This window comes from Myiozetetes cayanensis, unplaced genomic scaffold, assembly GCF_022539395.1.
Source record: "Myiozetetes cayanensis isolate MyiCay16 unplaced genomic scaffold, myiCay2020 scf15, whole genome shotgun sequence".
Taxonomy (NCBI): Eukaryota; Metazoa; Chordata; class Aves; order Passeriformes; family Tyrannidae; genus Myiozetetes; species Myiozetetes cayanensis.
The window spans coordinates 12,035,899-12,062,672 of record NW_026087159.1 but is presented as its reverse complement, the minus strand read 5'-3'; the positions used below and the strand labels follow the sequence as shown (position 1 = coordinate 12,062,672).

The 26,774-nt window shown below is 40.9% G+C and overlaps 1 protein-coding gene across 5 annotated transcripts in view; it reads left to right on the top strand.

Annotated features, from left to right (window-relative positions):
• Positions 1 to 580: 580 nt before the first annotated feature.
• The window catches only part of AFF2 (ALF transcription elongation factor 2), a 327,568-nt gene continuing 301,374 nt past the window's right edge, over positions 581 to 26,774 (top strand). For 2 of the 5 annotated variants that reach the window (XM_050310264.1, XM_050310262.1), the window contains exon 1: positions 582 to 773. In XM_050310264.1, the coding sequence (XP_050166221.1) occupies positions 727 to 773 (47 nt within the window). In that variant the 5' untranslated portion in view covers positions 582 to 726. Of the gene's footprint in view, positions 774 to 26,774 lie in introns of all 5 variants that reach the window. The other 3 variants (XM_050310263.1, XM_050310259.1, XM_050310260.1) reach the window with 2 other exon arrangements.

Sequence of the window (26,774 nt, the reverse complement as noted above, 5' to 3'; positions counted from 1 at the left end):
GCCTCCCAGGCTTGGCTCTGCTCTGCCCCTTCCCTGCCACCCTGCATCTCCCAGCGAGGCGGACCCCGAGAGTGCTGGCATGTCTGCACAGGCAGGTTTGTCCGCTCAGCAGGAGTTGGCTTTGGCAATTAAATTATAGGTGCCTGTTTGTTTTTTTGTTGTTGTTTGGTTTTTGGTTTTTTGTTTGTTTTCTCTCCCCTACCCCCACTTCTCTCCCCCCACACCCCATCCTTCCCGAGCTCAGCCAGGCCTCTCCGCGTCTCCGGGAGGCGCAAAAACCGCGCTGCTCCCCCGCATCCCCCCGCGCCGTTCCTCCTCCTCCTCCTCTCTCCCTCCCATCTAAACTTCCCCGCGCTCCCGGCGGGGGCTCGCGGCTCCGCCGGATCCCGGCGGTGCTGCCGCGGCGGCTCCATGCCGCGGCTTCGGGCCGCCCCGGCTCCTCCCCTCGCGGTGTGCGAGGCAGGCTGCCCGCCCGTCTGTGTGTGTGTGTGTGTGTGTGTGCGCGCCGGGCCGCCGCCGCCGCCGAGCCGCCTCTCCCAGCCGGGCACAGCCGCGCCGCGCTGCTGGCGGCGGCGGCGGAGCTCCGCCACCCCGGGCGGCTCCGCGGCGGCCGCCGCTGCCCATGCGGGCCGGGCAGCGATAGCCGCGCCGGCTCGGCTCGGCTCTGCGGGGCGGCAGGGGAGGGGGCAGCCCCACTTCTCTTGAGTCTCCCCCGACCGCATCGTTATGGACCTATTCGACTTTTTCAGGGACTGGGACTTAGAGCAGCAGTGGTAGGTTTTTTTTTTTTTCGTTGTTTTTTTTTTTTTTTTTTTTGGGGGGGTGTTTTGGGGGTTTTTTTGTTTTTTTTTTTTTTTTTTGGTTTTGGTTTTTCCTCCTTCTCCCCCCACGCCACCCCGTGTCTCTCCACCCCTCTTTCCTTCGCAGAAGCTGCCTCCTTCCCCGTTTCCCTGCTGGCTGCCCCCGGTGCCGGAGCCTTTGTTGCGGGGGGCAGCCCCCGGTGCGGGGCCGGCCGGGGCAGCCGGTGCCGGTGCCGGGCGGCTCCGGGCGCGCTCGGCGGCCGCAGCTCCGGGAGCTCCGCTCGGTCCGCGGCGTTGGCGGGGGGCGAAGTTGGCCCGCGGGGGGAAGGACGGGACGCCGATATGTGCCGGGTGCCGCTGCGGGAGCGGCAGCACCAGCAGCAGCCCCCTCCCGGGCAGGGGAGCGGTGCAGCGGAGGCGATGTTTCCCCGGGATCGCGGCTTTTGCTAATGTTGTGTTTACTGCTGTCACTGGCAATGTTCCTTTTCACGGGGGAGAACCGCAACTGTAGTTTTTGCTGTGTGGCACAGTTCGGCTGTGAGCCCTGATCGGTATTGGGGAGGCGGGGGGGGGCTTCTCTTGCTTGGTTTTGCTGGTTTCCTATTCTGGATGGAGCGTTATTGAAGTTAGTTTTGGAAGTGGGAAGATCGGTGCCTGTGATATTATAACAGGTCTCTTTTTTTTCTTCCCCCTCCCTGCGTCTCTTTTCCCCCTTTTTTTTTTTGAGAGTGGAATTTTACGTTTATATTGCTCTGCAAATAGATGCACGCTTAAAAAGGTCGGTGCATCTGTTTAAGTGTATTGTAAACTTGCTATCAAAGTGAATGTTAAGGAATTTTTGATGGGTGACAAGTAATTGGGAAAGTTAGAATTTGGGTAGGTATTTAGTCACTTCCCCAGCTGATTAATGAGATTGTGCTTATTCTTTGTCTGGTTTTGTTGGTTCTCTCTTTACTTTTCAATTTAGCGAATTATATTTATAATTCTTTAACTATGCATGGTGAAATTCAGGGGTTGGGTACTGCTTTGTTAAATGCTTTTAGGCTGGAGTGCAGTTTGCCAAGAAAGAAAGAGACTAAAATACTGTATTTTGTGATCCTAATCTCTAAATGTCACACAGATTATATGTATGTATGCATGTGCATTTGGACCTCGTGTTTTGCAGAGGATTTACCTTACTTAGTTGATAATATAAAGGTCTGTCTAGGAAAGAGATAATACATCTAGTTAATAACTATCATTTTGCCAAACATGGTCCAACAGCAATACTTGCAAATCCTGGGTAATCAGAACCAAATACCTGTCACGTTCCATTTTACAGCAATTTGGAGTAAATCCTTGCAACTGTAAATTACACTGTATCAATATTAATCTGTTAGCAGGCGTTTTGGATCATGTGCGTGTTTTATCAGCTCTGCATAAACCATTGTATTACATCTTCTAATAACCATGCTGTTGTTATTTAAAAGTAATAATCACAATAAAATTAGTGCTCAATTAAATATTATGCTTCCACCACACTATCTTTACTCTGCTACACTAATTTATTTTGCAGACAACTGATAACCACCGTATTACCACTCAAATAATATTTGCATACGATTTGCCTAATTTATAATGTGGGTAACATCATTAATTTAATAAAAGCTGTTACAACCCAATATGTGGGTGTAGTTCAAATACTAAGCACATTATAGGTATTGAGTTTTAGTGTTTGCTTAATAACTTACTTTCATTTGACTATGGTTTTATGTGGATTTAGAGATGTGCATCAGAAAGAAGGGAAGTCTTGTGCTTCTGTTTTTCCATAAAATATGAACGTCTTGCCACTTGTTCTAGAAATTCCATTTGCTTGCTTTTGTACCGTGCAAATGTATTGTTTTTAAGGTCCGTGAGGAGAGAACATTTTTACTTTGACTGTTTCAATTTGTTTGATATCTGCACAAACTCTCCATGTGGCACAGGCGTTCACACACAATTACTTATTGCTGAGGTCAATTTGGATTTAGCTTTTAATAATCCAATTAGTGTATGCAAGTGCACATGTATATAATATATGGGTACGTAATCTACGTGTATACACAAACGTGACATGTATTTTATAATACACGTAAATATTTTTGTCTCTGACAAGTAATTGCGTAGCTTACAGAGAGCTGAATTTAGCTCATCTATCCATAAACGTATATATATATATATGTAAGATGTTTATATACCATCCCTATACACCCAGAAATGTGCATGCTTACCCATCAAGGTTTATTAATTTTGTCTGTGTGTCAATAACGGTGTGGTTACTCGATAATATTTACAAAAAAGTACATATAACATGATGTGTGAATTGCTGCTGCTTATTTCGAAGCTGTCCTCCGTCTGCCTGTAAGCTGGCCTTTGTAAAATGTGTTTCACAAGCATTTATAAAGCAATTAGGGACCCTCTTCTGCATTCCTTACAAACCCAAAACTTCTGCTAATCTGTGCTGCAGTCGCCAAGAAGGCAAGCTGAGGCCTACTGGGTGTGTGGGTGTCTGTATTATCTGTATGCAAACTACAACAGAAACATTATTAGCCTGAGAAATATATTAAAAAAATATTTATAGCTTGAGCAGATTTGTTTTTTTTTTGTTTTAATCTGATGAAAAGGTGCAAAGGTAAACTTAATTCTGCTTTGCCTTCATACCAGGAAACGACTTCCCAAAAGTTTTAGGCTGCTGGGAAAAACACAGTTAATTTCCCCCTGCCTCCAATGGAGGTACATTTTTGTGTCCCTTCTTGAAATGGATTTTGTCAAGAACTGTGGTTGTTACAGTGTGTGGTGCCACTACATGTGTGCTGAAATTCTCACCTGGCATTTTGGATGATTAGTGGGAGCTTTGTCCTGATACAAACTGCACAATCAGCCCTTTAGTTTCCCATATTAGGCGAGGTCACAGTAGTACAAGAATGGGGTGTTTCACTGAACCTTCATCAAGAAAGTGGTCGGGAGGGCAGCCGAGTGCTGGTGTCAGGGGTTTTGTTAGCACTTGGGTAAAATGTGTAAAATAAGGCCACAGATATCCCCATGGATGTTCTTCCAGACTTGAAAAACTGAAAAATACCCCAAACAATTTAAATGAATGTAAACTCTGGATGAGATGGAAGGGCCAAAGCTGAAGTCTGCTATGATTCCTGGATGAATAAGAAATGTTCACCTGGGCTTGCATTTAATACGAGCTATTCTATGAGGGAGAAAGGAGGGGAGATGGATATAATGAAAAGCTTGAATGCCTGTATGCACCAAGGGGACCACTTGCTGTTAAAAATCAAATTTCATCTTTTAAATCACTTTCCACGCTTGTCTGTGGTAACCAAGTAAATGAAATCTTGCTGTGTCCTGGGACCATGTGGCTGGATTTGAACCTGCTTACGGAGTAAGGTGGTGTCATTAATCAGCAACTGGGAAACAACAAAACCCAACAAAGACCCAACCACCCCAGAATATATATACCTCCTTGCTAGCACAAAGAAAGGCACAGAGATTCGTGGCTTATGTTTATTGTCGTTGGCATTAAAATTTTTAAGTCCTGCATCCTTTAAAAAAGTGGAAGTTGAGAGAATACTTAGCGGAAGAATTCATATTGAGGTATGTAAATTAAAACCTGGCAACGGGAAATAAGATGATCAGGTAAGAGTGTCATCTTAGATGTGTGGTTGTGATGAGGAAGACTTCTCACTGCAGAGAAACAAGCCTCTTGGGTTTTTTTTTTCTTCTTTTTTATATGATGTATCACAAGTAGCCTAATTACAGCAAAACCAGCAAACTGCCAGTTATACAGGAAGAGGCTTAAACTCACTAAACTGTTATATAAATAGAAAGTTCAAAGGTCTGTTTGTGGCTGACAAAGCTGAGAACAGGCCATCTGTGGGCCAGGTTCCTCTCCCGTGTGAGTGCAGAAACACTCTGCGTGCCACGGCAGAGTGCTCTTTCAACATAGTGCTCAACCTGGAGGGGGTGATCCTGCTCTCCAGACAAAGGTGAACTGTTTCAGATCCAGCCTTGGCTATTTCCCCCCCTCTTCACCCACCTTCCCCCTTCCCTCTTTGCCTTGTGCCCCTGCAGAAGACCTTCTCAGTTACTGTTCTTTCACCAGGGTCTGTAAGAACTCAATGAAAAGCCTTCTGAATGTGGAAACAGGATTGTGTTTCCAGTGGGAATGTGTGAAATGGAGCAGATAGGCTCTTTTTTTTTATTATTTTAAATTTTTTTGGGGGGGGAGCGTGATGGTGAGAGCATCAGTATAGGAGAAAGTCGCATTTTGAATGGAATTCCAGAAGGTTTTTCTCCCCCTCCCTTTCTTCTCCCTAAGAAATATTACAGCTGAATTGCAGTTACTTTTTGGATTTGTATTACAGACATCCGCGAGTAATTATTTGAAAATGTTTCATTTTCAATTTGCTTTGATAGTGTAAATGGATGGATTGTGTGGCTGCTGGTGGGTGTGTGAGGGGGATTAGATGCTGTCAAAACAAGCAGCTGAGGAAGACCAAAAATAGACTTGGGCCAAAACCTGTACTTGAAGTACATCCTGATTTAGTAATTCTTCCCTGGCTGATATTGAACTCCATGGAGTGTAAATCTTAAAAGAATTTGGCTGTTTGCAAACATTAAGCTCACATCTATCCTATGAGGCAAAATTACTATCAGTTTAACGGCATTTGAATTGTTTTCCTAATGATTCATTCAAGAATTTAATGACTTTTAAAATATACAAATTGGGACAGAGAATAGATACTTCAGATATTGTTCAGCTATTCTGAAGCCAGGCAGAACTTCAGAGCATTTAAGCGCTTTGAACGTGAATGCCAATTATATTGCTTGGGCTTTTCTTTTTGAGTAAGAGATTGTGCTATGATGCAGGTCCTTCAGTCAGGCAAAATTATTCCTTTTGTCTATCTGACAAGACTAGTTCTGCAACCTGGAATGCAGCTAAATAATTTAAAGGGGAAATGTGACATTCTGTAAAGTATTAAGTTAAAAAAATACATCAAATGGTCTTTGAAAAAATGGCTGGGCACTGCTGGTCTTTTTGTGCTGAGGACTGAGTTAGGACTGAGATGGTGTGTGCTCCAGCGTTGTGGAAGGAGTGTTGTGATGCTTTTTGTGTATGAGACCCAAATTCTGTTTTTGTCTGAGTAAAATTCCCAACATGTGAGATGGGACAAAATCGGCTTTAAAACTTAGAAAAACCATGTTGACCTTAATATGGAAGGGTCTATAGGCAGGTATGTGGTTTTAAGCACACAAGTGGTCCTATTAAAACAACTGTGATTTCAAATTAAGTTTTACTGAACTGGGTTCTTGTTCACTCCCAAAATGCTCAGCATGCTTTACTAATGACTAAATCCCAGTTTTTGATGTATGTGGTAATGAAAGCTGATGTTATTTTTGACTGTATACACATCCATTTCCCTGAAACCTATCAGCAGTTTTACATGATTTCACGAATAACTGGGCATCCAAAAAGAATGCAGATATTAAATCTCATTAAAAAAAAAAAGAGAGGAATTATAGGAAACCTTTTATACACTAAACCCATGAAGTCTGTGGAATAAACATCTAAACAGAGAGACCCTATCCTGGTTTTCTCCTTGCCTTTAATTTGAGGTAATGAATTGTTTATTTTATTTTATTGTTAAATGTAAATAATAAATATCATAAAGTACCCATTTCTTCCTCCAGCTTGGGCCCAAGTCAGGAGCCAGTGATGCCAATGGAGGTGCTCCCAGTTGACTTCAGAGAGTACTGGATTTGATTCTGTTTTGGCCAAAAGGGAGACTTCAATAATGTGGAGCAACTCTCTAATGACCAGGATCAGCAAGGCACTTTGCACATGCCTAATGCTATGCATGTGGAAAAACTCCTCGGAGCCCAATTCTGAACCTGTCTAATTCAAATTTACTGCCTTTCTTTTACAGAAAGAAAAGAAAAATGGGAAGCTTGAATCTTTTCTCTCGATTGCAGTTTAACAGAATGGGTTTTCTAAAGCCATCAAACGTCTATTAACACTGAAAACTGAAAATGTGCCACAATTCTGGGTTTTGCTGTGTTACAAATTCTTTCTTAAGCACTGAAAAAGAAGATAGTAAATCAAGTAAGGTGTCAAGTTAATATAACCTTCCAGACCACTCATAGTATAGTATGGTCAGGAAGTCACAAGAGTGACTTGAAAAGACAGGTCTTTCATCTTTTTATTGTTACTGAATGTTCTATATTGATGCTTTGTAACCAAAATATTTGTTTAAATTGTTCTAATAGCTTTGGTCAGAGGTCAGAAGGTACATTACTCCTGACTAATGGACAACTGTAGAGATTAAAAAATGAGAGGAAGGGTGGCAATGTGTGTGTCAGTAGCTTTTAAGCTCCATTTTGAGTAACTTCTAATGAGACAGTTGTTTGACAGAAGAGTCTCACAAAAGGCATGTGATGTTAAATCTGCATCTGTGAGGAAAGACTTTAGGGAATGAGCTGGAGAGCTTGTTTTCAGCTACTTTGTACTGGAGTCCTGTCTTGAAGAAACTTTTTAAGAATTGTATATTGCTCCTGAAACAGGACTGCTGTTGAGTGCAATCAGTGTGTTTACAAGTTTGGGCTCATAGAGCTGAAAAATAATATGGAACTAGAGAACTGAGGTAAGAGAACAAACCAAAACTTCCAACAGTTAACTTCCCAGCTGCTACAAACTGTTTTATCCTGAAGAGGCTATTTTTCAACTCATACGTGGCAGATCAACACCATAAATTATTATGACTTTTAAACAAAGGTTTAGTAAATAGCTTCTTCAGTAAAACTTTATATCATGTTTTAATAATGTTTTATGAATGTGTTCAAATCAAGCCACTGGGAGAGGAAAACTCTACCTGTGGAATTTTTTTCTTTGGGACCTCAGCAGTTAATCTGTGTATTTTTACTGGAGATTATCATTGAATCCTTATACTCCCTATGATTTGGGATGATGAGTTTTGAGGCGAGTTGGAGATGGTACCACAACTGGAAGGTGATTTTTGTTGTAGGTGGAGCAGAGAATGGGGAATGCCATTTACTATGTGTGATGAGTAAATCTTGTTTAGTGAGGAGCTGTAGTCAGCAGTTCAGATTCCTGACTCAGATGCTGCATGGTGCTACCAGTTATAGTAAGACATGAATAGCCCACTCATAATTATATGTATTTATAGGGGTGGGGTATTAACAACCAGCAAAGAAGAAAATGATCTAGAGCACCAACTTAAAAATCACTCAGTTGTTCCTTTGACAAGTATTATAATAGCTATTTTTGTATAGCTGTGGGTGTATATGGTGTTGTGGAATGAGTAAATTCTCTAGTTCTACATTGCTTTCAGTGCCTGGGGCTCAAACCTGCAGATGGCTTACTACTGAGACTAGTGCTTTTTCCTTTTGGCACTTTGCATGGACTGTTGTCAGGATTCAACTGTAGTTTGAGTTTTCTTGGACATCCAAGTGTAGGCCTTCATGATGAGTGATGGTATCTGCATCCTACAAAGTGATAGACAGCTGAGAGTAAGACTAGGTAAAAACAAGACCAGTATTTGGTGGTTTATGATTTGTGATGAGAGGGTGGCTTCTCAGTGGGATGTTTTTTATTTAAAATATTTTTGTCTGAGGGTAGCAGTTCATTATGTAGGTCTATTTCTTTATTTTTTTCCATCCTTTGCTGTGTTACTGGTTTAGGTCATGATTTCACTTGTGAGGGAAAAAAAGCAAGCTGTCGGTAGAGAGAGCAAATGCAAAGCTTTTAAATATAAAATCAGGAAATATAAAATATCATTATGGTTGCCGGGTCCCATTCACTTCAGTCTCATGCCATGATGCAAACCAAGATCGTGCAGTAATATGGTGTTTAGGTGAGTCTGTTTCTATGCTGCTTTCAGTAGCAGTGCTGATATTTGAGAATGTTGTATTCAAGACTTGGAAGAATATGTGTCTGCTGGTTATGGACCTTTTGGCATAGATGCCAGCATGTGAGATGCTTTCAGAAGGTTGCATATGTTTTGGGTCACTGTCCTGAACTCTCAGGTGAGACACCCTTAGCTTGGGGGAGCCAACTTGTGTATGAAAACTTTGGGCTGCTCTTTTGAAAGTGGGGGTGATTTTTCTTCCAGTTTCTTTTCTGTAGAACAATGGAGTGACATTCTTCCTGGTGTTCCCTATGAAGAATAATGATGAGGAATTATCTCTTCTGTCTACAAGTGTTTAAAACCTCATTAGTTAGTGTCCCTGAAAGAGTTCCAATACAAGTCAGTGGGTGTGGTGAAGCCAATTGTAATGGGAGGCGGACTGGGCCCTGGGGCTGGTGGTCAGCAGGGAGGCAGAGCTGTAAAGAATACTGTGCATATGCTATAGTAAGCATTTTCATAGATCTCCTCTGTGGGAGAGGACAATGGCTTTGGAGCTCATATTTACTCAAAAAGCAGCCCTTTGATTTTCATGGCTTTATGCTTCGTTGCACATTGGAAAGCCCATTTGTCTTCACCAAACCTTTGAAGAGGGATAGGTGAAGGGACTGGGACACTGGCCAGTGGCTGAGGGTAGTGGTTGCTTGCAGAAGGAACTAAGTTGCTTTGCCTTTTTTTTTTTTTTTGGTAATGCTTGAGAGAGTTATCATTTTTAAGTTTGTGAAATCAAGGTGAATATGTCCTTAGGAGTAGAGCATGGATTCTCTTACTGGTGAGATTGTCTTACTGCCACTAGCTGCTTCACTGCCTTTGTGAGACACCAAGTGACTTTCCAAAGTGGGACAATATTTACCTCTATGGTAATTTGCCTTTCTTTCTTTTTTTTTTTTTTTGCTCAGGTGCAAAGCATGAGAGAGAAGGGCCAGCTGTGTAGTTACCTTCATCTGGTCTTTCTGATCACTTTTTCATCTTCGTGGGAGTCAGCTGGGAAGTGGTTTTGACATTTTCCCTGCTCTGAACTTCTCTCTAACCATCCAGTCCTTCAGTAGCTTGCTTGTACAGTGTTACCTACAGGAAGAGTAAACAGTGTTTGATTGTCTGTGGAATAGCTGGTGCATAGAGATCCTTGTATGGAATGCAGCATTTTTGCTGACGATATACACGTGTTTAGAAAACTGGGGTGATATTTCCAGCTACAGACCCTTCAAGTAACATTAATTTATGTCTCTGCTTTACTTCCATTTGTGAAGTGAGAAGCATAACATCTCAGAATTTTACTGGTAGACTGAGGCATTTTTCAGAGAAGTCATTGTCATTACTCCTTCCTGTACATTGGGCAGTGGAAAGAGAGGAGCAAAGTGACTTGCAGAAGGACTCTGTGTTGGTCAGGACTGCTGGCAGCTCAGTTCCACTTGACTGCTTGCCAACTCTGATGGGTATATTTTCCTATTCCGTGGGGGTGTGATGAGGTTAAGTCCCTTAATGTTTATGAATGTTTACAGTGATAGAGGAAGACAGAAACCTAGGCAGATATATTAGTAAGGGAAAGGCAAGCCTGTAGAGAGAAATGGTGGGATTTGGGCAGAGCATATCTGCAAGAGAAGGCAATCAAGGCAGAGAAACTCTTCTGAAAAAGGCAGAATTTATGTATGGTGTGTATACTTGATGTAATTTGTGCTGCTCTCAGCTGGACAGTCAAGGCCACGGACCTTTTGGAGACAGAACCATCTTGTCACTGCAGAAGACTTGCCATTTACCGGATCTTATAGCAAAGCTTTGTATATGCAGCTGTAGCTTAAATAAACGTCATGTCTTGGATGCTTCACTGAACAGTACATCCACAGTTTTTCAGAAGCATTGTTACTCTTTGAGCCAGCTGCCTTTGTTTCTAGGAGGCCACTGCTTTGTTGGTTAACCCTGGACATGAGTTTTCTTCACATATGTTATTAGACTGGACATACTTTCTATTTATACCACTTGGGGATACAAATTACTGTGTTGGGTTCAGCAAGCGCTAGGAAGAGTACATCCTTGTGATTGGAAAAAAATGAATACAGGGCAAAATTTTATTCTGAGGTCCTTTCTTTCAAGGGAAAACAGGCAGCAAAAACAATTGATGGGTCTTTATTTTCATGTCCCCAAAAAGCAGGAGGTATTTGCAAATATGTGTTTTAATAGACTGTCAGAGGAATTTGGTTCTGAAATTAACAATGTGCCTTTGAAGAAGGGAATGAATTTTGATGAAACCCTGTGTATCATTTTAAGGCAATTAAGGGAGATTATTAGTGTCATACATACTTAGATCTATTGTCTTTGTGGCTTTGGTAGTTGTCTGTGGGCCAGTAAATTTGCACCAGAGGGCTGAGCCAGAGGCCACTGCAGCTGGTTGAAGTTTTTCGTTGATTTAGTAAACTCTAAACCATACTTAGCTACAGCTTTCCTTGCTTTCACACTCCATTTCAGGAGCAGATGACCTTTATCTACTCTGTGGTAGAGCTCCAGAAATATTATGCAATTTGTTGCAATATTTTTGTTCCTGCTCAGTCTTTCCTTCTCTCTTTGAAAAGCCCTTGCCCAAACGGGGCATTCTTTAGTGTGCACATGGAGGGATCATAGATAAGGGAATATAATTAAAGAGAGTTTTGATATTTGTAGAGGAAAAGACCTGTGTACTCATTTGGAATCATGAGCTCCATCAGCAGGACATTGAGCATGTTTGGATTGTAGACCATGACTAGGTGTTATCCTCATCAGGATAATAAATAATACACTTCCCTGTCACTTCACTCTGCTGTTTCTTTCCCCATTACCCAAGACAAGCTGTTGTGTGAGAATTTTGCCTGGTTGTAGACTACTCATGAATCTTGCAGTACATGACATGCAGACATCTAACAAACATGACTAGAAACTGCATAAAATACAGAGACGTAACACAGAAGTCATATGTTTGAAAACACATTAGAGCTCCACAAATAATCTGATATGTAGGAGGCTTTTTTCCTCCTGTATACCCATAACCAAGAATATTTTTCTAGCTGCATTTCAACCAGAACAGGGTTATTTTAGATTTTTTTATCGTGATTCTAGCTTGTGTAAACTCACACAATCCGCCTGCACATTCAACTCCAATGATAAAAGGTCTCATCAAAAAAATTGAGGCAGGCTAGAATGTTTGGTTAAGATTTAATATCTTTCCAACTAATTATAAAGCAATGTCAATATATGCTCTAATACCTGTGGAAAGAAAAGGAACATAAAAGATACAGTTCCATTGTACTGGGTCTTTTGTAAACAATTAATGGTTAGGTGCATGTCTGAAGCAAGGGCAAGAAAATTGATAAACCTATTCCAAAGGGCTTGAAAAGTTGAAGTGAATTCTAAATGTAGATTAGGAGCAAACGATGACAGCCAAGCCAGCATTACCTCAGTTGATTAATTTATAAGGATACTGGTCAATGATTTTAACCAACAGCTATGCATAGTAGAATCCTAATGGGATCTGTCTGTTAAGATTACATAAAGTAGAGCATTTGATTTATTTCATAGCCTTCCAACGCTCCACTTTAACTTCATACAAATAATGCATTAGTCACACTGGATAAGATGGCGTATTGAATAAAGTTGTGATTTTGTCTGCTTCTTATAATCTGATTTTTATAAAGGATTAAATCTGTTTTAGTAGTTTATTCATATCATAAAAGAGATTGTCAGTTGAATGAAATCTTTACATCTGCCACTTTCTATCTCATTAGAAAAGACAGTAACATAAAGTTTCTCGTTTCCTCCCAGTCTGTTTTATCCCCTGGTGTGTCTGAGCGTGTTTATCTTCTGTACATGTTTATATATTGTAATGTCAGTGTGTTTTCAGAGTTGTGGTTAAGAATGCGTCACAATTTCAGTGTGTGTGTGTGTGGGGGTTAATACCAGGGGTTGTAAATGTTCTGGGCCAGGAATATACCCAGCCAAGAACAAGCGGGGATGTGGCAAGGGGTGACTGTCAGAAATCTGGAAGTGGTGGCTTTTAGCAGCGTGGCCAGACTGAGCAGGTACTGGAGCACCCTCAGCCCTTCAGGGAGTGTGCCTGCGTCAGTGGGCACGAGTGCTCGCTTAGGGACAAGTGTGTTGACTTACGGCTGAGCTAAGAGGACGTGAAGGCCGGGCATTCCTCTGGACTTAAATGGGAATTGTCAGTTGTCATTCATCTGTCACGCTTCCAGAGGTTTTAAAAACATTCTTCTAGTTCAGATGCGTGATTGTTGGTTTTATTAAGTTAAATATTTAATGGAAAATTACTAATCTAGGCTTTTTTTTTTAATCCATTGTTGCCGGAGTGTTGGCTTATTGTTTGTGTCTTTTATTCCTTTTGTTTAAACGTGTGTCATTGACAGGATGCTGCTGTTACAACTAGCAGTTGTTTCCATATAGACCTTTAAGGTCAGAGCAGCAGATGATCTTTTCATAGGTGTTTTCCTATTTGTATTTAATGTTCTTGTCATTTTTATTTAATCTCATCAAGTATTTATGGCCAGACTTGGTCTTCTGAGTGTCAGGTGTTCTTGTGTTTTTATGTAGAACAAGGAGTATTATCTAGTTCTTTTAGTTGCCTTTGTAGTCGGAGCAGATTATGAGGATCTCAGTTTTGTTTCTCGAGGACTTGCTGAAGATGAAACTTCTTCATTCACGTTTCCATTTGTTGATACATGTTGCAGTTTTACTGGCTCTGGCATTTCAGTCTTAGCTTCTTTTCCCTGTGCTTGGAACTGGTGGGAGTATTTTGATACAAAATGTGTAGCCAGGCTCTTCTCTGGCTCAGGGAAGCTCAGGATGCTCTAGTTGGGCAGAGGGGCTCGTGTTGGGCTCTGCCCTTGCAGGGACCCTTGGGCTGCCTAAGAGTTAGTGCAGAATTATGTCCATTTGACCCCCAGTGCAGGACTGGGCCTGTCTCTGACTCCAGCAATCTTCTTCAACAAGGCTGTAGGAACCACACATTGTTCACCACCCTGCTTTGTTTTAGGAGCAAGGACAGGAGGGCTGAGCTCTGCTCCTCCCTGGCCGTTGTGTCTGCAGCAGTGCTGCACTTGCTGCCTGAGCCCTGCAGTCATGGCTGAGTCATTTTGTGCTTAAATCATGTTCGTTACTGAAATTGAGGGGAAAAAACCCTTTACTTCTCACAAAAGTGTGTTTTGGTCGTGATACGTTCCCGTGATGTAGAATGGTCCTCAAAAGTGCAGTCATGTTTGCTGAGGTGGAGAGTTTCTGGGGCCAGATTTGGGGAGTAGGCACAGGTTGGTTTGCTGAGGGCAGGTAGTTTCCATCTGGCCTTAATTGAATGAAGAGTGACTTCTTTCTGAGCTCAGTGAAAGTATCTCCTGCTGCAGGTTTACCTGCACACGTGAAGCAGCTCTGATATCTCTCACCTTGCTTTAAAAGTGGGTGTCCTAAGCAGCAGACACAGCTCCAGTAGGAGATGGTGTGTGGTTCCAGTGGCACTGGGGGAAGTGGGTATTGCAAGGATTCTTCTCCAGCCATCCTCCTTCCCAGCAAACCTGGCCTGTTGGAGGAGCTTCACGTGGCTGGAGTACACATCCATCACTGCTCCCAGAGAATGCCCAAACCTGGCACCTTCTTTATGCACAGCTCTTTAAATGAGATTATTTGTCAGCTCCCTCATATGTGTAGCAGCGTAATTTTAGGGGTAGAAAGCATGTGCTGGTTACATGTGGGTCTCCTTGCTGTTCAGCAGTGGGAGGTGATGCTGGACCAGCCCTCGGTTAACAAATTATCCTGTGAGATGGTTACAGCAATAAGACAGCATAAGTATTTAAATATGAAAGAGCAGTGCCACAATGTTTATTTTCAGTGAGGAGTACTGACTGTATCTCTGAATAAACAGACAACAGCCTTTTATGAGAGATTTTTGTTGTATTTTATTTGGCAGCTGTTTGTCTTAATAGGAATTCTTCAATAGTATTTATTGTATTTTGTGCTGGTAGGGGGGGAGAGCCAAGGCAGAATCTGAGCAGTTTTACTTGCTTTACTCATGAACAATAAGAAAATATTGCTGTATTAATTACTTTTGTGCTTTATTGGCAAAAATAAAGAGATCCTATAATATGAAATTGCTAATATAAGAAAGGCTTTGATTTTCTCATTACCACAGGATATTTTGCATCTGTTCTGGTTCACAAGTGCATTGTCGGCACTTAAATAATAATAATGACTCAGTAATGAATAAGAATAACAACAAATAAGCATGTGAGTATGCAGGCAGTCAGGCACCCTCCGGTGTTTATCAGTAGGTTGGTTTTGGAGGTCTTGCAAAATGAGCTGTTCCCATATGCCCATTCAGATTTTCTTAGATCATTGCACAGCCCGGAGATTCATTTCACTGCTGACATGTCTGGGTTATATACAAGCACTTTTTTCATTCTATGTCAGTAGTAAAGTGCTAAAGTTGAAATGGGAAATGTTTCTTCCACTTAGAGACATTTAAGTCTCCATTTTTCCTCTGTTCATTTTTTCTTTTTCTTTTTTATCGTTTTTCTTTTTTTGTGTGTGTGAATAGAGTCTTAAGTATCTCATTGTTTTGAATTTCTGAAAATACCAGAGCACTGGATTGTTCTGCCAGTCTTTCAAGTATGTTCTTAAAAATGTAGCCTGGAAACACCTTCACTACAGTTCAACTCAGCTTGTATTAAATTGTCCCTACTTTTGTAGCTACTCACACAAAACCAGAAAATGTTAAACTAATGTTAGAGGTGTGTCTTGAACATGGAAAAACCTAGGAATCTAAAATTAAGGTTCACATTCTGATTTGACTCTTGGTTTATGGCACTGTCTCACCTTTTATAAAGTTGCCTCCCTGCCTGCAGAATATTCCACACAGTGCAATCTATGGATTTCATTTTTTTTTTTTTCTGGGTCTTATCTAATGGCAAATAGTTGAGAAGGAGTGATAAGTGAAGGGATAGCACAATACTCTCTTTATTGTTAAAGCAGTGGGTAATTTTGTCAAAGTATATTAACTTTTAGCCTTTTTCTTAAAATAATTTCTACTAATTGTATGGCTTCATGGTTCTGAGTTTAAGAGAAAAGGAAAATTCTTAGTTCAAGTTTGGGGGGGGAAACCCAGCAATTATGTTCTGAGTTACTGTTTTCTTAAGACACTACTCTGTATTGTAAATTATACCCTTGTGAGTCTGCAGCTCAGGAGAAAGTCACAAAAGGTCTATGTGTATAAACAGTGACCTGGAATTTGACAATTCTCATCAAAATCCTTAAAGTTCTGGGCTGACAGGCAGGAGGGCATCTTCTGTGGGAAGGGTCTAAATAGGACCTGCCCTTTAATGCTGTTAAAGGACTATCTTAAAACAAATTACCAAAAAGGAGCCCTATTGATTGCTCCAAGTGATACTTGCTTTAAGAAGTCTGTGTGTGTTATAGTACACTTCAACAGTATCCTTGAAGCAAAGGAAAGCAGAAGTGGATGTTTTTTCTTTTATTGATTGAAATTATTTCTTGGTCCAACAGCCCTTAACTATAATGGCACAAAGCTTACAACAAATGCATGGTTCAAATAAAACAGGGAGGGAGGAAAAAAAAAAAAAGGAAAACAAAAAATAACCTTCCTCTCCAACTAAAGCAGTTTAGCCTTGGATAAGCCAAAAGAAATTGGTAAAGCAAGTAGTTTAATAGCACATGACCTGTAAAGTACTTAAAGTGATCTGTGAATGGAAGATACCCTAAGTCTACTTCTTGTCACAGTAATTTGTCTGGCTTAAGAGTAAAGTAAGTGGGTCTCCTTGGCAGTACAAGAGCAAGTAGATCACTAGGTAAGATCAGATAGAGATAGGAGTCTCTGGTGGTAACAACCGAACTACAACAAAGCTCTTCTTTGACACCATTTCTGCCGCTGTTACTGCTGTTAATAAGTGTGCTAATTATCATGAACCTGATAAGGCTTATATTAATTGACTGAACTAAATGTAAATTCTAGTTAAATAGAGAATAGTTTAGTAGACTTGACAGGTGCTGAATTGCTTAGCTGCTGTGTTCACAGTGACAGCATGCTTCAAAACAGAATAAATATCTATATTTTTAACCCTTGAATTTTGGGGAGGCTTATAATGTTCAAATTTTACTCCTTAAATAGAAGAGCTCAAGGTTTTCAGAAAATCTTCTGCCTCTCTCCCCTGTCCTGTGATGCTTTATGCAAGGACAATTAGTTCTTACAGTTCTCCTACTGCACTAAAATCCCTGTGTAGCCGTTTGTCACATATTTGCATGGCACAGAGTAGTGTGGCCTAACTGCTTAGTCTCCAGGCACTATTACAGTAGTAAATGTTAGATAATAAATAGCAACAACAACCAATGTGATGGCTGTAGGGTAGTTGTGGAGTTCCAGCTGTAGTTGTGAAGATACATAGAAGTCTTTGAGAGGTCTTTCATATGGCCAAGCAAAACTGTATCAGTATTAAAGCATTCTTCTTTTATCTGTGAGGAGGGCAATTCCTGTTTAAATACTCGGTATTATAGGTATAGACATGGAAATGGACATGGAAGAAGGAAGGATGACCCCTCTTAGTGATAAATGTCACAGACATTCTTTGGAAATGCTGGAATATTTATAGTATATTTTATGTATTCCATAATTAGACATTGCTATTAGTGAACGTGACCTCTTCATTTTAATTATCAGGAGAGCTGTCACACAATAACATGCTGCAAGAGCAATTGGGTTTTGTCATTTATCAGCTACATTTTATTACTTTTTAAGGTGTTTTAATTCTTTTCCCCCTTCTCCATCCAGTAAACATGATGCTCATTTGTAAAGCAAACAGCTCTGCTGCTTCCAAGAAAGAAGTTGGGGTATTTCAGTCTCCCTTATTCCTGTACTTGATAGCTACTGCTTCTAGAGACTGACTTTGTATTCATTCTTGCTGGATAATATTCTCCTCCCAAAAGCACTCCCAAAGCAGTCTTCCACCAACCCAACAAAAGGCAAATACATCATAAGGCTCCTTCAGTGTTTTGAGGCCCTGTAATCTCACTGTGAATGGGACTGGAGTGGTACCTCAGAGTTAGTTTTGATGCACATGGGATAAAAATAGCTGTGTGCTTTCTGTCCCGTGCATGCCACCTGTTCCAGTGAAAAGAGGAAGCATTAAGTGCTTGTAATGGTCACGAAACTAGCTGCATTTCACTGAGACATACACGTGCAAATAACCCCCTATTTTAAAATATATAAGGTAGTAAATTGACTGTTGAGAAATCAGAATGCAGCTGGACTTCTTTGCAGGATGAGGGGGGTTTATTTCTCCGGGTGCCCCCTTTTCTGTCAGTGCAGGGTAATTACCACACATTACACTTTAATTTGGATTGGAAGATCATCACATGCTTTTACTCCATGCAGTGCTTTATTGAAGCTATCCTGCATTATGTCTACAAAGGTTAAAAAAAAAAGGGGGTGGAATTAGAATTACTTTAGAATTACTTCCTGCATGAGAAACATGCTGCAGAGCCTTTGTGTTTTTTTTTTTCAAGTTTTTAGTTTTGTATTCACTAATTTACTGTTTGTTCTAGAGCAGAGTGAGTGGGAGTTAAACTTTAAGTGCACATTTGGCTCTTTAAAAAGACATTTAGTGTACAATTACTGCTGTTTACCATCTTATAATTGTTGTGTGTTTAGGCTTAGTCAGGCTTAGGAAGATGGGTATCTGTAATCTTTGAGGGCTACAACTCCCTGTCCTAGTTTTTACAAAAGAGAAAGTAATTATAGATATTGAGATAGATACAGAGATAACACAAGACTTTGTGCCGTGATGTTTTAGTGATTAGTGTAAAATAAACACACAGACAAAGAGAGAGGTTATGGTGATAGATGCTGAATGTGGCTGCAGTTTCAGTCAGTGATATTCCATGTGATGCTCAAATTGGATCTGGGAGTCAGGATTGCTTGTCATGGAGTCCCCAGATTTGCTGCTCTGTTCTTACACGGGTTCACAGTTTGCAAAACACTGGTTTTAAGTAAGGGGCTCTATTTGTAGTAACAAGTGTTCGTTGCACCACATCAAAGTAAAAGTAACGACTGCAGTCATGCCTCGGTTGACAGCCCCACGAACAGAGGTGTCAGCACGTCCAGTGGCAGCAGAGAGATATCTCCATCAGCCTTTTTTGGTCAACATCTTTGTTAGATAGGAAATAGCAGAAAGATGGATGAGTATCTGGGAAGACCCAAATTGACATCAGGATCTCAGCAAGGGCCTGAAGTGTAGTTTATGGGAGCAACCAAGGGTTGGATGCTGCAGGTTTCCCACTTTGAGGTCCATCAGAGGAAAAGAACAATTGCATGTTCCAGCCTGCTGTGTAGCCTGTTGCTCAGTAAAACCATTTTCAGTAATGCCTGCACAAAGCACTGGAGAAATCTGGATGAATCCAGGTGTAAAATATGTACATACTAGTATTTCTGTTTTACAGGTACTGAGATGTGGTCTTTGTGGCTTGGCAAAGGATACTCTGCTAACATTTATTGTCTGGATTTTCTTCATGAGGGAATACATCTGTGAGGAACGGGCTGAGATGGGTATTCAGTGCCTACAGTGAAAGTGTAAATCGGGTTGTTTGGGTTGATTTTTCCTTTGAACTTGGGTGGAAAAAGCCCTTGTGTGAAAAGAAAATGTGGCAAATGTGTAACTGAAAATGCCATAGTACTTAAAAGGCATGAGAGAGAGGTGGTTAAAGAGCATCATTAGCTAGAAAAGTATCATCTTCCTTTAATTCAGTTTTATGACCCACTGTAATTGGAAGACATAGCTCCACTGTTTTTCTTTAAACAGGAGAATATTACTGGATTTGAGGGCAGTCATCTGAAATTTTTCACTTACAAATATAATGAATGCTTTCAGCTTTATTTGTAGGAAATGTTTTTGAATTACAGATGCTCTAGAGAAACAAATCTGTGTGAGGGCTATTTTGTAGCTGAAGGCCTTTGAGAAAATGTTCCTATCATTCAAAAAAGATCTGAAGCTCTGAGTAGGTATTGTGACTGTCATATAGCTTTCAAACTTAGAATGCAAAGGACAACTAATCCTTCCCTCCTTGATAGGAGTCATATGCTGCTTTTTAACTTTCTTCACCATGTTTTATTTTTAATGTAATTTTAATGAAAAGGTAGATCTGGCATTATAAAGTGGTTGTTTGTTGCTTCTCTTCTGATGTCAGAGTGATAGGAGTTCCAGCAGTGTTACTTTTTTTTGGAATAATATTATATATATTCTGCTCTTAAACTTTGATCTCGTGTTTAGTCCTACGAGTTGAAATCTGTGACACTTTCTTTGGGCTTTATCTGTAGCCTTTTAAAAATCAACTGGTATTTTTTGAACAGGCTGTAGTGGTCTTTGGATTGAGACCACAGAGCTCGAATACTTGGGTGTTACAAAGGCAGAATACAGGGAGGGAGGTGGTGAAGATCAAATCCACCCTCCCATTTAAAGGGTGGAGATAAAGCCTGATACAGTACCCCACCTCTCCTTGATAAGGCTGCTCTGGCTGTGTTAATGCTGTTCCTCCTTGCCGTGTTGAACTTCACCCACTGACATTAAATCCTCTCTCATAAGTGATTGGTGTACAAGCCTACTCTGTGATTTCCAGGCGTGTCAAGGGATTTAGCTGTACAAGCTTTTTCTTGTATTTGAAATGCAACTTTTTGATAGTAATAGGAAACATGGATCAAAATGTGTGATTCATCCTTCTTTGTACCCAGAAAATCCTGTAACAATAGCCAAGCTAATGAATATAGTTAATTAATTTGTTCATACCACTAACTAGTAGGGAAAAAAACCCACAACCACCCACAAGCCAGAAATCCTAAAGCTTATCTGCTTAAGAAAAAAAAACCACCTTTTATGTGAATACAATTATTTTTTTTAAGACTGAACTTTTATATGGGAAAATACATTTTTCCGTGAAGTATAAAATTTCAGCAATTTTATGTCAGTACCAGTGGAAAATTTTTTAATTTAGAAAAGGATCATTTTTACCAGTGGAGGAGGAAAATTGCTTTGCTTTAAGAAATAAATCTGAGCATCTCTTAATAAACACTAGCATTACTGTGGTTTTTATCTGTATGTGCTTTCATAAAAGGTTCTTTTTAGTGCAATGCACATTTGGTTAAATCCTGCAATACCTTAATGCCTTTCATGCTAGTGCATCCCAAGGCACTTTACAATCTGTAAAGTTAACATTAGAAATGCAGCACATAAAATTCCCTAAGACAATCCTTTTTAAAATGCTGAATAAAACATCTTAACTGTTAAGTTTAGATTAAATGGCCCAGCAGTTGGTGCATTTTTTTCTTTCTGTGGAAAATATGTTTGAAACAAATGACTGAAATGAATAAAGACTCTGTAAATAATATGACTTGAAATGATATTCATGAAGGCCAAAATCTGCCATTCTGCAGGAGGAAGTCTAGACATGTACAAAGTTCAGCTCTGTTAATTAAGAGGGAGCAATACGCTGCAGTGAGTCAGAGCAATTTTATAATCCAAATGCTGCTAAAAGGGACTCTTGTCAACCTCAAAATCTTATTTGTTTTGTAATCACTGGGTAGGGAGACTTGCTGGCTGAGGAGATAGATGTCTCTCTTAGGTTTGAATGCAGTCCAGCCTGGTAGTGACCAAAAGCTGCTGCCATCTGATAACTGTATGTCAGGCCCTGCAAAATAATCGTGGTCTCCAAACAGTTCCCAGTGTCAACATCAAAAAAAAAAATAAAAGAGGGCAAAACCCCACCCCCACACTTGGCACTAATTATTGCCCTTGCTGGCAGCCTGGGCGAGAGGGCCAAGGTTTGGCTGTTGTTTCCCCTCTCGGTGCTTGCAGTGGTCCTGCTGAGAGAGTGTGTGTCTGGCTTGTGGTTAAACGGTGTACGCTCTGTTTTCTGCAGGGCTGCCAGCTTGATATCTCCTATAAGTACTGATTTTTATCATTATGAAAACAAGATCCTTCATCGTCTTCTCACTCCACCTTTAGCTCTGCTGCAAGCTGATTTTTTTTGCATAGATGCAGGTTTGTTTTTTGTTTTTTGTTTTTTTTTTTAAAAAACACCAAGAAACCAGCAGAACAAAAACAAAAACTGTGGCAGGTATGAATTTGTTGTGCAGGGATAAGATGAGCCAGAAAGAATCAGCGCTGTTAAAATTTTATTTTTTTTCCCCAAATTAAAAGAAATAAAATGTATGCTGAAAAATAAAAAAACCAAGAATAACAGCCAGCTGATAGCAGTGGAATACATGAGAGAAAAAAAAGCCCAGGATTATGCAGCCTCAGAAAGAGCCAACAGATGTTCAGGGCGGGTTAGAAAAACAACATGATCAACGGTATGAAAGCAGCGACAGATCTAAACAAAACCCCAAAATAGATACAATTCTGGAATAAGCCTGAAAAAGAGAAATCATTATAGGCTTTCCTCGGCACAGCCGCTGGTCTCTGATAAAACAAGATTGAAACTTCTCAAAAAGGAAATTTATACTGACGTGGATTTGCAACTTCATTGCAAGAGACTTCTCGAGCACCTCTGCCAGTGGGTAAATTGGAAACAGGCTAAAAATGAGCAGTGTGTTCCTCGGGCAGGAGAGGTGCCTGCCATAAGAGCCGGTTGCTGGCCCTGCAGCCGAGTGGCACTTCCTTAGGAATTGGGAACGTGAGTGCTGTACCACTTAAAATAGGTTTTGTTTTTTCCTTTTGCTGGACAACTCGAGGTGGAAGCAAGTCCACCCGGACCACGTAGCCGTGTACAGTTGCCTCTTGCCCGTGGTGCAGGAGGCTGCGCTCCCCTGAAGCGAAGGAAATCGGAAGCGCGGGCACAACCAAGTTCTGCGTGTGGCAGTGCGGGAGGTGCTGGTGTCCCTCCTGTCCCACGACCTGTCACCATCTGACTTACCCATCCTCCTCCCTCATCCTGAGGGCAGGATGTTTCAGAGAGTTCAGGCTGGAGGTCCACAGCAGCTTTCCCTCACGAGTCCATGTGCAGGCATTGAATGGTTTGAGGCCCTTTTGGCTTTCAAATTATTTGTCATCTCAAGTGCCGCTTGGTGGGCCCAGATGCTCCCATCCCTGGAGGAGTAAAGCCAGGGACACCTGATGGTGCCTCCCAGAAGAAGGGAGCTTGGTTGGGACAGGAGTCCACTGGGGACCCAGATGTGGCTTATTTTTTCAGGAAACCTGCTTTTCTGGGGGGTTGTCTGCTGCCTACCCCAAAGTGAGCCCACAGGTGCTGGAGCCAGCCTGGGCTTTGTACCTGTGACTATAAAGTGCCATTTTGAAAAGGCAAGTGTGTATGGATCTGCTTAAGTTACAATAAATTTTAATAAGAGAGAATATTTCTCTATTTTTGTCATAACATTGGAAAAGCACCAGAACAAAATATCTTGACTTGGTGTTGTGAGACGGGTGTGATGCCCAGGCGGATGCCTGAGTGTGGGCAGTCCCTGTGGCACAGGCAGCATGTTGGGTGAGGTGTGCTCCCGCTGCCTGGGCTCACACCAGCCTTCCCTGGGCTCCAGGAAACCCTCTCAAAATGCTAATTGTTGAATCTACATTAATTTGTATAAATTATGCAAATGAAGTAGCAGTTGTGCACCGCTGTGGTTTTGGTGGATCTCATGCTGTACTTACAACTTCACGTTGGACTGACACATGTTTTACTCACCACAGTGAATGGTTTTGCTGTAGACTATTTGGAAGGCAGTGGGGTAGTGGTACTTGGGTGCAGGTGGCACTGGTGTGCTCTGTTAAGGTTTATTTAATAACTTATTCTTCAGTGGAGGAATCCAGAAGGTCAGTGAGCTGAACTCACTGACGTACATGGTCTGAACTGAGAGCGCTCGGGCCATTTTGCTGTAGGGGATGTTCGTGAAAACATTAAAATGATCATGCATTTTATTAAAAATCGTTAATTTATTATCTTTCCTTACGTTTAGGAAACTGTGAAATTAGTGTTGAGTGGTGGAAAAGTGGGGCAGGTGGTTGCCTTTGCCCTCCTGGTTTTGAGTGTGGCCTTGCTCTGCAGAGCAGTGCCACTGGCTGCTCTCCTGCCTGTCACCTGGTGACATCCAGCCTCTTCCTGCGGTGGCACGTGGAGCAGAGCTGAGCTCAGGGCATGTGTTTCCAAACGAAATCCAGCTCTAGCTTTTCTAGATGAAAAGGTTAAAGACTTTGACACGAGATAATTATAAAGGGAAAATGAATCTTTTCTTGGATCAAAAATTATTGTGTAAAAGAGTGTGTAAATTATGGCGTGCAAGTTAAGTAATGGCTTTTATACTGAAATCTGGAATTACTGTGATGAAGGAGAGGGTGTCAAACTGGTAATTTATTTCATTTTGGTTTCTCAGATCTGCAATGAGTTTAGGAAATTCAAATTTATAGCAAGTGAGTCTTTGTAAGAATTTCTCTGCAAGAATGAGGATACTTTATGGGATTTCCATTGGGGTCATATTCACACCATTATTCTAACTGGGACGTCCAGTTAGAAAGTTCCCAGGTATGATTTGTTCCACTGGCTTCTGGAAGTAGATTTTTCAGCCTTTCGGTGTTACTACCATTTTCTCATTTAACTTGCATCACTGCTCTTCCCTGTTCAACAGGAATATGGTGATGAGAATAATACAATATTTTGCTAACGAACCATAAAACCTTTCAAACACTGTTTACCTTTTGTGTGTGTGTGTGTGTGTGTGTGTGTGTGGAGGGTTTGGGATTTGGTTGCTTTCTTTCCAAACCATGCATAGCTGTGGGGTTTTTCTATTGCACTGGACTACTAAGAGCTCAATTCGAAGTTTCTCTGGAAGAAAAATTAAAGTCTTTAACGTTGCATTTTTGGGATATTATGTTCAGATTAACTACAAGGGCTTGCTTTTTATTCCCAATGGAGGATGGCTGTGAATTGGTCACGAGCATAATTCACCTGTGAGTCGCTGTACTTCATATAGAAAAGCATTGTTGATGCTGCAGGAGCACACATTCTGCCTTGTGGTAAATCAAAACCTGGGGTGTAGAGTCCCTCCGTGTGTGTTTAAAGAAAGCAAGGAGCAGGCTGTATATCTGCTGTATCTAAACTGTGCTCTTTTGTAAACAGAGTGGCTATTTTTGAACCTGGAGCAGGATGTTTCTGGCGAAGGGATAATGCAGATGGATCCGTGCGTGCACACAGGCTCCCGTGTTACCACTGAGGGAAAGGGGCTGTGCCTGTCGTTCATTTAACTGGCAATTCTTCTGTGGTGTCAGTATCATTTCCTAGCAAAATTGGCTAAAGGAATTGTTTCGAACACAATGGATGTTTTGAACTGGCCTAATTACTTACTCAACAGCCAATAACTTTGGGAATTGTTTTCTGTGTGAATTCTAGATACAAATTGGGATATCTCTCCATTTGTTTAAAAAAGATTAAGCCAATAGGAGAAAAAAAGGATCTTTACCCATTTTCACTGAGCAGTGAAGTTTGAATATACAGCTTGCAATTGAAACTATTTTTTTCCAAAGCCTTTGAGGGTTGTTTCTCAGTCTAGTGTAAACAATTTATTGTTAAAGTCCTAGAATATTTGCATTTTAATTAAAGACAATTTTAATTAAATACAAAACTTTAATCAGAAAAGCAGAGTTTAGGCAGATAGTGTACTTGCATGCTAAGCAAGCTTACTCTGAGGGGACCTCTACTCTGTGTAAAACTGGTTTCTGCGGTATTTTAAGCAGGGAAGTTGTAAATGCATCTTCCTTGCCTAACTTACCTACAAATTGTGATCTCCCTCCTGCATCTTTTACCTGCAGTAAATATTCTTCCTACAGGCAATTAAATGAAAGAGAGGGTGATAGAGAAATCTTAAAGGGGCAGTGAGCAGGAACAAGTTCACTTGGAACTCCTAAGGATGCCTATAAAAGTAAATGTTAAAATTACTGTTGCATATTGATAGCAATTTGCTTAGGCCAAGGCCGCATACCTGGACAGTGGGAGTAAATCCTTCCTCAGTGAGCTCTGAACTAGTCTTGTGAGAAATACAATGGCAGCCAACTCTGAGAGTTGGTTGTTGTATGAGTTGGTCTTTATGTGTAAGGTTTTAGTATCCTAAGTTAGACAAGAAGTAGGTGATCTTCTGCATACCTTCTATCTGTTGGAATTCACTTAATTCTTTGTAAAATAGCAACTTAGAACTAAAATGATAAATAGTCATATTATGAAAAGAGGATATTTCATGTTTACCCATAGCTACATATTTTGAAAGCAATACTTCTCATTAAAGTCTCATCATTGACAAACTGCTCATAAAAAAATTAGAATGCAGGTGTCACTCAAGATCTGTTTTAGACTGAGACTTCTGCTGTGATTTAGTATAATATTGGCATCGTGTTTTAATTCAAAATGGATATATAGCGTGCATACAGAAATATTTTCTCCCAGGCCTACAGTGACTTGTGGGAATGGCAAAGGAGTTAATATATTACCTTTGCTAACAGGAAAAGTGGTGCATATAAATATTTTCAGTCAATAATGTATTTTTAAAAAGGTTTCTCAGTGGGATCAGATTTATGTTGTCAGAAAAATTTATTCCGCTGACAAGTGCAGATGCCCGGCACGTCGTGTGTGCTAAGATTTACAAAGCAGTTTCTTCCTGGGTGTCAGTTGGATGTGGTTATGGCAGGGTTATGTAGAGAATTGGGGAATCAGTCCAGGAATCCTTTTGTGCAAAATCCTGCCTTAGATTGGTATGATCCAATAAAGCTCTGCCTCTACATGTCCGTGGCAGTTTCTGGTAGCGTTAGATACTCAGGTCAAGAAGGGGCAGAGCACTGGAGTCGGGATCTGTGGTATGGATCTGAGAACAGAATTTTGCCTGAAGCATTTGAGATTTTCCTTATATATTAAACAGGCCATTTTCCTCCCCCTGTTAACTTGTGTGTTGCTGCCAGCTGCAGTTCAGCAAGGTAGAAGTTGGAGCTTGCTCCTTTGGTTTCCACAGATAAAAAGTAGA